Genomic DNA, 9,796 nt, shown 5'->3' on the forward strand with positions numbered 1-9,796 from the left:
GCCCGACTCACCTGTTCATCAGGGCTAGACCGACAAGAAAATGTGAGACTACCAGAATTCCCAAGTCTGGAATTCTACTCAGCTAAGCAATTTTAACCAAATAATGATGCCAGGAGATTAAATTGCACCTTAACTGTGGAAGGATAGTTTTATAATTTTCAGTGATAAGAACTGCCCTCTTATCTCTATGTGCTTTTCTTATAATTAATCACTGTAAGTATTTCTGATATGAATGATATCCATAAAACATATGAAAGCCAAAGGAATCAGAAGACACACTTTGCTATTAAATTTAAATATTGAAGTTTCACTTAAATTTTACTTCAATTCATTGTATTTTAGTGTCTTTGAATTTTTTGAAACATCCTCAGTGTCACAGGGGATGTTTCAAAGGCAAGATTTATAAATCCAAACAAATGTAGAAGCAAACAACTCAGGCCCCTTAAAGTGACTTGCCAAGAGAAATAATCCATTCTCCAGGAAAACCCATCAAATCAGACTCTGCACCCTGAGCCAAGCAGAGAAAAGCCTGACCCTGTTTTTTGATTCCTCAAAATCAAAATCTTGGGGCCATCCTAAGCTGTGTAATGATGGATATTCAAGAAGAGTAAGCATTCCCTTCCTATTTCCATGGGTTTCATCAGCTTGTTTCCATGACTCATAATGGTTTCCTGAAAAAAACTCTCATTTCTTTGATCTCATGGGTCCCATGAGTGCTCCGGAGCCAGGATGCTATTTACTATTGTGCATCCTCAACTGGACTCATAGGTTTACCAGTTAACTCAGTCCCAAAATAAAGTTATGAGTATTCTTCAAAAGGATTTTGTCCAACTTGTTCAGAGGACTTCAGAAGGATGTTCTAAAGATTAAAAATAAAAAGACAAATATTAATCACACAAACATGTTGTTACCTGGTAGTATTACCTGAAGAGAATTAGTGGAAAACAAGTTTAAAACCATTCATCAAAAGTGTGTCTTATAAGAACACTAAAAATCTAGAGTCACTGATTAAGGGCTCTTCCAATCCCATGTTATGCAATGGAGCCTCCATTATATCCAAGAAGACAGTGTGGTAAACAAACTTCTCAGCCCAGGACTCAGGAAACCTAGGGTTTTTTCCAGCCTCTGCCACTACAATATGTTTGGGTTACTCTCCACTTCTGTAAGTGTTCACAGTCCATGATTCTAGTAGAGAGACATAGAAGCTACATGCCGGAGACCAATTCCAGCATGTCATAATTTCAAGAGTTTCATCAAAAGGTTGATGAGACTTGGGGACTGTTGGGAATGGCTGAAGGCATTTCCCCAAACCTGAATAGGATACATTAAATTGATTGTGGCTGCCAGACAGCTAAAAGGCATCTTAATCTACATGTTATTGCCTCCTACTGGCCAAACACCTGAACAGCTGTAGGCTACTCCCCCATTCTGACAATGGACTCTGTACCAAACCCTGACCCTTTGAAGTATATATCTCTGCCTCGCCTCAGGACAAGTTGTGTTAATAAAAAGCATGGGGTCCTGGGGATGACGAAAGAACCTAAGACCTTAGACTTAAGATCTTAGAACTTAGCTCCTTTAGCTAAGCTCCTCTGGCCCCCAATGCCTTTCAAAATTATATTTCGTCTCCAGACTCTTTATTGGTCTCTGGATTCCTATGTCATCTACGCACAGCCTTTTCCAGATTCCTGAATCCTTCTTGATGCTGGGACAAGAACCCTGGCAGGTAGGCCTTAATCATTCACTCAAAAAATAACTATTGAGCATCTATTAAATGCTAGGCAATGTATCCTCTGAATGCAAAATCTTTCCATTATGATCCCAAGTTCCCTGTCAATGCCTCTATCATGTTATTTGGCACTCTATTGGAATTAGGGATTCCCTAATCTGATTCCTCCACTGACTGCATGTTATTTTTGCCAATGAGTAGAAGAATTCCTGGCACAAGCGTTTGGTGAATGAACAAAGGGGAGCTCTTCCTATGCCAGGTTGAGCATCCCAGAATGAGGACCAGAATGAGAAGAATCAGACATAAAAATATCCTGTAATATTCCATTAAAACAATTACATGATTACATTACAGTCTACGTAGAAATTTCTGAGCCAACAGCAGACCCTGATTACACTAAGACCCAACTACTAAGACCAGCCTCTCTCTAGTCCTGAACACAAACATATCCTTGGCACATAGTTTCCAGTTTGATGTATTGAGCCACCTGTGCTGGATCCCTTTGGTTACCTTTTCAGATCTGCCCTCCACTTTCTCCCAACCTGCTGGTACTCTGGGTGGCCAATCTATAGGAACTGCCTCCATCTGGTGTCAGCGTCCCCTGGCTCTGGTTCAGTGTGGCCAGTGGGAAGTACACTGAGTAAAGGGAGAACAGCCAAACTGGGGTATTTATTCTCTCTCTTCATGGCAACCACAGGCTGTTGTGTCCCCTGACCAAAGGTCGCAGTTCCTGTCGGGCAGCCCTCTGCACATACTCCACCTGTGTGTATGTGTGCATGTGTGTCTGTTTCTGTGTGTGTTTCTCCAGGATCCTTTCATCTTAGAGACAGGAGCAGTATCCCCACTTATTAGTCCTATGGTGTCACACTCTCCTTTTTGGTTTTCCTAGTTTAATAAACCATTTATTAAACTCTTCACAAATTATTTAAGTATATCAATGGTTTCCTATTAGGACCTTGACTGCTAACTACCCAAGGATTGTGAAGAATCAATGATCTAGCCTATCACCACCAAGCACAAAAGGATACAACAAATAAATGCTAGTGTCCCTCCTCTTCCCTGTTACAATTTTTATACCACCTACAATGGCTACCAATTTTGCCTTTAACAGAACAGCTACTTAATAAATATTTGTTGAATGAGTGAAAAAAATTTTCTAAGACACCTCTGACCACAGTTTTGAATTCAAATAGATGGGAAGCAATGTACATTAATCTAGATGATCAGATGTTAAATTTAGAGAAGTCTTTAGTTTCAGTAATTGAGGATCAGTGGACAGTTCTTTATAAATTCACATTCTCTCTTTTCTCATGCTCCAACTGAAACAATGATTGGCCCACTGAAATTGTGACTCAACCCCAGGAAACAGTGCCAAGGGATGAGTTGACAGCTCAGAGGCACATGTTGGTTAACAAAGAGATTAGTTTACTGGTTCTTCCATCACCTTGGAGAAACAAGTAATTTTATTTCATGTCATTGAATTCATGTGAGCGGATTTTGCAAGTTCATCACTTTCTATCTCCTACTCTCAAATAGAAACATAGTTTGAAGTATACTTCCTTGGATCTCTTCGCGTTTATAATGAATGAAGTCAAATCGTCAATAAAGCAGAATAATGACTCACCGTGTATACGCGCTGATGGGTCGGGGAAGGCACTTCTAGTTCTGGTATTGGAGAAAGCACCACCTTGACCTGAGTCGAGGGCAGCCTCTGCTTGGCCCCTGCTATTTAAGAAGGAGAACAGTTTTCGTCTCTATTTAATCCACAGCAATGCAAACACAGACACAGTGTTTTCTAATAAAGTAGGAGAACCAAGCCCTCCATCTAGAACAGTGGTTCTCAACCTTGGCTGCACATTAGAATCACCTGAGAATCTTTTTAAATCCTGATTTCTGGGCCTCATCCTCCGGAAATTCTGTTTCTTTGTTATGGGGTGGGGCCACAACATTAGTAACAAAGAAATAAAATTTCCGGAGGATGAGGTCCAGAAATCAGGATTTAAAAAGATTCTCAGGTGATTCTAATGTGCAGCCAAGGTTGAGAACCACTGGTCTAGAAAGAATGTTGGCAGTTTCCACCATTCACTAAATTTCCTGCTTACAACTCTGACACCTTAGACCCATTCCTCTCAACTCTGTTTCTTTCCTTTCATTATTCCTCTGCTCCCACTTTCTGGGGACCAGACCTAAAGCATAGTTGAGAAGGAGCGAACTAGAGAGAAAATGTTTTAAGTACAATGTCAAGTAGCAAGAAAAGAATTTTAGTTTGGAAACTGACTGCAAACATGTCCTTCTATGGTACGTTGTTGAAATGGGTCCTTAAGAAGAATATTAATGACATCCTTTATTTCAGAGACAATTTTACCAAAAAAGCAAAGTTACAAACTAGGTGAATTCTAATCTGTCTTTCTTTACTATGACCATGTGACTCCGTCAAATTCGTCTAATATTATCTTTAGCTGCTTTCAAAGCAGAAGATGAAATGTCATGTCCATGGCATAATGGTATCTCTTTTATTCCACTGGGGTCTGAAGTCTTGCTTTTCTAGTTTTTTATATTGAAACTTAGTCCTACATAGTACATGTGGGTTTTGCTTCACAGATGCCTCTGCTTCTTATACAAAGCCCTGGACATGAATGGAAATGAGGTGACCTATAAAGTAAAGAGAAGCAGATAGTTGCTTCTTAAAAAGAGAAGTCAAAAAGGAGGATTTACATGTAATCAAGAATATGATATTTCTTGTCCATGAAGATGATTAACCCTGGTATAGTTTACCAAAATAGAAATACCATCAACCCTTCTCTGGGAATTTTTATTGTTTTCATTAGAGAAAATTTTCAATAGGAAAAACTTAATTTCTGGATTTAATTTTCTAAATAAATAATACATTTATTAGAGAAAAATTCCAATAGGAAAAACTTAATTTCTGGATTTAATTTTCTAAATAAATAATACATTCATTAGGGAAAATTTTCAATAAGAAAAACAATTTTTGGATTTAATTTTCTAAATAAATAATACAACATTAGAGAAAATTTTCAATAAGAAAAACTTAATTTTTAGATTTAGCTTTCTAAATAAACAATACATTCACATGATTAGAATTTTTTAAACTATAAAAGGATATTCAGTGAAATTTCTCCCTCTTACCCCATATCCTAGACAATCACTTCCCACTGCATCACATACTTCCCTTCCTCTGCCACTGGCAACCAAGGTTATTTGTTTTTTGTGTATTAATAGATGATAAATAAATGGATGGATAGATAGATAGATAGATAGATAGATAGATAGATGATAGATAGACAGATAGATTTATACTTTTATACATATGTATGTTATTTTTGTCACTCTTTACACAATTTGGTAGCCTACTATCCACACATATTTTAGAGATCTTTCCACATTAAGACCTTTCTTATTCCTTTTTACAGCCTCCTGGTATTCCACATAATCCATCTATCACATAGCCTTCTATATAGATTGTGTCTAATCTTTTGACATTGTGAACACACTAGCAATAAACATTGTACATATGTCATTTCTCGCCCATGTAAGTACATCTACAGGACAAATTCCTAGAAATAGAACTACTGGCTCAAAGGGCTTGTACATATTAACTTCAATATCTGTTTACAGACATCCAAGTTGCTTCTGATGCACCTTAACTTACTATGAACTTACTATGCAAATAATTGTTTACACAATTAGGTTAAAGTATCCAAAGAGCCTATTCATGAAACTAAATAATTATTGGAGAAAATGAACAGAGCTCTTCCAATTGGAAAGCCAAGCTGCTCACCAGTTGCTTATTCATTTGGTTTGCTGATATTTTATATTATGGTATAACCATATTTTACTAAGTGAGATCTAAAGTAACTCTCTAGTGGGGCATTACCCTCTGTCTCTTCTAGTGACCAGGGTCATGTAACTGCTATGCTATAGCAAAACTTCTGAAAATTTGATGAAAAGGCAAAAAGTAAGACATGTGTGATTTTAATAACTTCTTCAGAATAGCTGTTAAAGCAGGTGGAACTTCTTTTGTTCTACCCTGGGAAATAGAGCTACTTTTGAATAATATTAATTCAGCAGCACCAGTTAAGGCAGTAGAAGCAGCCAGACATATTTTAAAACTTCACAGAAGTCTTTTTATGAATTTGTCAAATCTCTGAACCAAGCATTTCTTTGACTTTTTTCAGGAACCACAGAAGAGCCTAAAACATTGAAAAGAACCCCAGTTGGAGGTTTGACCTGGCTGAATCTAGTGAATAAAATGGATTTCTAGCAGTAGAAAGTTTGATGAAAAGTAAAACTCCATGCCTTATGTTCCCGGATAAAGCCTCTATCACCCTGCCCATGACAATGTCCAGGGTGCCCTCTGGTCATTATTTTTCAAGATTTCTATCACGTTCAAAAAGTTTTTTGACATCTGGTATCTAACTTCAACTCATCCTTCCAAGGTAACTTTTTATTCCGAGTGTCAGAAACTTGCAAGATGTTCTGTCCACTTTGCTCCTGATGGTTTTCCTGCCAAAGACAAGGTACATCTCCCACAGTGAAGGCACATCTAAAACTTCCTCATCTTACCAGGCTCTCTGAGCTGCTAAGTGAATTTTCCCCATCAGTTTTTTATACTCTTATCTCAAAAACTACTTGTTCAACAATATTTTACTTGATTATTACACTGGAAAACCAAAATAGCTAAAAACAACAACAACAACAAAAACAAGGAGTAGTAAGTAGGGTTAGGTGTCCATGCAAAATATGATCCTCTGTGACCTCTGTTTCCCCAATTGTGAATTTATCCAGTTTTGCTGTAATTGCTTACTTGTCTGCCTTCTTGTGTACAAAGATTGTATTTTATGCAAGAAGCCACCTTAGAGCATGACACGTGATGGGTCTTCAGTAAAGACGCGTTGATCATTTTCCTTAATAAAAGGGTGTGATTAGACGCAGTACAGCAGTCAACTGGGGTGCCACCTAGGAATTTGGGGATAAGACTGCCCTCTGAGAGTTAATCTATCAAATCAACCCACAATCAGAGCAGAAACACACGAAGTCATCTTCAGAAATGACCCCCAGGCCAAAGCCTGTTAAGTGTTAAAAGGGCTTCCCCTAAACTGGGGAAGAAGGCCCCCCAACGTATGTTGGCAGAGGAATCCGCCCTAAGACCTGCCAAACAAGTGTTGACTGTGATTTGACTTCCCAGGTGGTTCTAAGGAGAGAGGACACACGTGTTTGCTCAGAAATGTTTTGGGTCGCGTTTCTCTCACTGGGATTACTCTTTGTGAATTAATACAGTGGCCCTCTGGTTTTCTAAACCTATTGATGTGAGCGGGATTATACAAGGAATCATTCTTTGTGTACTACCTTTGCAGGAGGCTGAGCCCACAGGCCTGAAAGGAGGCACAGGATCAGGTAAATTCACCTACACCAGGCACCTGTGTGGCTTCGTGGCCCGTGGGCTGCAGCAGCCAAGCAGCCTATCCTGGCAGGGCCCTGCCTCACCCCACAGATTTCGTATAAAAGGTCGGCAGTGGTTACTGATCCCTGAACTACTGAGATCATTTCCTTGTGACTTCAGCAAAGCGAGTGCGGCTGCCTTGAGGCTTAACGGAGGAAAAGAAAGGTAAGGGTGAAATGAGGTAATAACGGTGTATTTTGAAGTACTTCGAAAAATAGAAAGCTCTAAGAAGTGCAAAACAGAATATTTTTACCAGCATTTTTTTAAGCCCACTCAGGAGGTCTGCTCAGAATTTAGCAGGGCCCGCATATGTGCTCAACAGGAGAGGGGTAAGGAGAGCTAACCTTGGAAATGATGATCTCAGTGTGTCCCTCTCCTTCGTACTTTGGGAGATTCAACCATGACCCTTCGTGGAGACAGTGGCAATAAATGTCCAAACTGTTACCCACAAAGTACAGTGGGGCCTTGACTTACGAGTGTCCCGACTAACGAGTTTTTTGAGATACCAGCTGTCTCTCGGCCGATTTTTTGCATTGAGTTGATAGAGTAATTTGAGTTAACGAGCTCCTTAACGAGCTCGGTCTCAGGACGAATTAAACTCATAAGTCAAGGCCCCACTGTACTAGGTTTCCTCATAAGAGCTTCTCAAAAAATGCACAGAACTCAAGTTAATCTTAACAGATGACTGTGATCAAGACAGATGTGGAAATTTTCAGATGGTTTAGCAATTCTTATTCTAATCTGGCTTCAAAAAGCCTTCCAGTCTTAATGATTTATCCTTATTGCTATGCAGAACTTTAATACTGCTATACATCATTCTAACCTTTCCGTCACATAAAAACATTGGCACTTTTGTGCAAGCCCAAGATAACTAGTAGCTTTTCAGGGCTAATAGAACCAATTATGGTAACTTAAAATAGATTTCCATTATTCCAGGCACCAACTTCCTACTATGTACAAAGCTTTGTCTGTTATTAATAACAGTGATCTTAAAACTACTCATTTGCTCCAAATCTGGCCAGTGTGAAAATCAAATGAGGATGGACAAATAAATTACTGCAAAATTATCTAGAATTAACAGCTAAAGAGAAAAAAATAGTAATTCAACAGACAGCTGCCAATATTCTGAGCCATTGACTCAGTTTCCGGTTCATTCACACTGCAAATATCCTTAATACTCCAAGGAATGAAACTGATGAAGTGTTTAACCATTTTCCTTTCATTATTTTGAATAGGCGTTATCAAAAGTTATAATTTAGGGGGGGGGAGTATTTAGAAGGTCTTTGTGCAGCCGTTCTTTCAACATAGTCAGCATAGAGTTGTATTAACTTGATAAATATTTATTGGGCACCTATTATGTGCCCTTATATGCACTATGCTATGAGCTGGGATGTAGTAATGAGTACTATAAGATAGTGACCCCTGACCTCAATGAGCTACCTGGCTCACGGGAGAGACATCAATCTCTCTACATAAAAGCCTAATATGCTAAGTGTCCGACCATTCGACTGTTCAACCAGTCACTATGACACGCACTGACCACCAGGGGGCAGATGCTCCGACAGGTAGGTTAACTTGCGGCTGGGTTCTGGCCAATTGGGACTGGGCAAGATGGGCCAGACACACCCTTGAGCCCTCCCACAGTCCCTCCCCAGCCAGCCCCAATGGGCCCTGATCAGCTCCAATCAGCCCTGATGGGGACTGGGTGAGAGGGGCAGGACACGCCCTGGAGCCCTCCTGTGGTCCCTCCCTGGACTCTAAAATATTTCTTCTAATTAATTTCCTTTCAATGTGCACAAATCCGTGCACTGGGCCTCTAGTCAAATAATAACACAAAAACATCAAATAGCCCTGGCCGAGTGGCTCGGTTGATTGAAAGTCATCCCGTAAACCAAATGGTTTCAGGCTTGATTCCTGATCAGGGCACATACCTAGGTTTTTGGTTCAATCCCCTGTCAGAACTCATACTGGAGGCAACTAAACTCTCTCTTTCTCACCCCCCTTCCTCTTTCTCTAAAATCAATAAAAACATATCCTGGGTTAAGGATAAAAATATATTTCAAATAGCAAGAGTAATAATTGCCACAAAGAGAGACTTGCGGTATTATGAGGATGTGTAATAAGGGGACTTGACCTAATTTGGGAGATCCAATGTGACTTCCCTGAGGAGGTGTCAATTAAACCAGGGTTGGAGTTCACTAGACAAAGGCAGGGTGGGAGGAGGGGAGGTATGCAGGGGATGGCAAGGGAGGGAGGATGGTTCAGGCAGGGAGAGTCTGTGCAAAGATGGAGCAAATGTTTATCTGCATATGTTTTATCATCAATTCTTTCATACCTGGCATAAATGACTGTCACATAAAGGCATTAAAATAAATCACCCTATTCTGCCTATAAATTCTTCACACTTATGAAATTCTTCCTGCGCATAGAGTCACCCTCCACATTTTGATCTATTCTGGAACCAAGCAGATGGCTATAACCTTTACTGTTTTATGAACCCAAATCTGTATTTTAAGAGTCATAAAAATCATAGTTAAGCAAGTAAAAATTGAATTTTCATGTTATCTTGCTTGGTTGCTAGACATCTGGCCCCAGTGATTTAT

The 9,796-nt window shown here is 39.5% G+C and overlaps 1 protein-coding gene across 1 annotated transcript in view; it reads right to left on the reverse strand.

Annotated features, from left to right (window-relative positions):
- Positions 1 to 799: 799 nt before the first annotated feature.
- Positions 800 to 9,796, reverse strand: part of TMEM156 (transmembrane protein 156) — a 32,408-nt gene continuing 23,411 nt past the window's right edge. Inside the window, exons 6-7 of the mRNA XM_006759339.2 lie at positions 3,354 to 3,454; positions 800 to 859 (exon numbers count right to left, since the gene is read on the reverse strand). Coding sequence (XP_006759402.1) covers positions 800 to 859; positions 3,354 to 3,454 — 161 coding nt within the window. The remainder of the gene's footprint in view (positions 860 to 3,353; positions 3,455 to 9,796) is intronic.

Source organism: Myotis davidii, unplaced genomic scaffold, assembly GCF_000327345.1.
Source record: "Myotis davidii unplaced genomic scaffold, ASM32734v1 scaffold235, whole genome shotgun sequence".
Classification (NCBI taxonomy): domain Eukaryota; kingdom Metazoa; phylum Chordata; class Mammalia; order Chiroptera; family Vespertilionidae; genus Myotis; species Myotis davidii.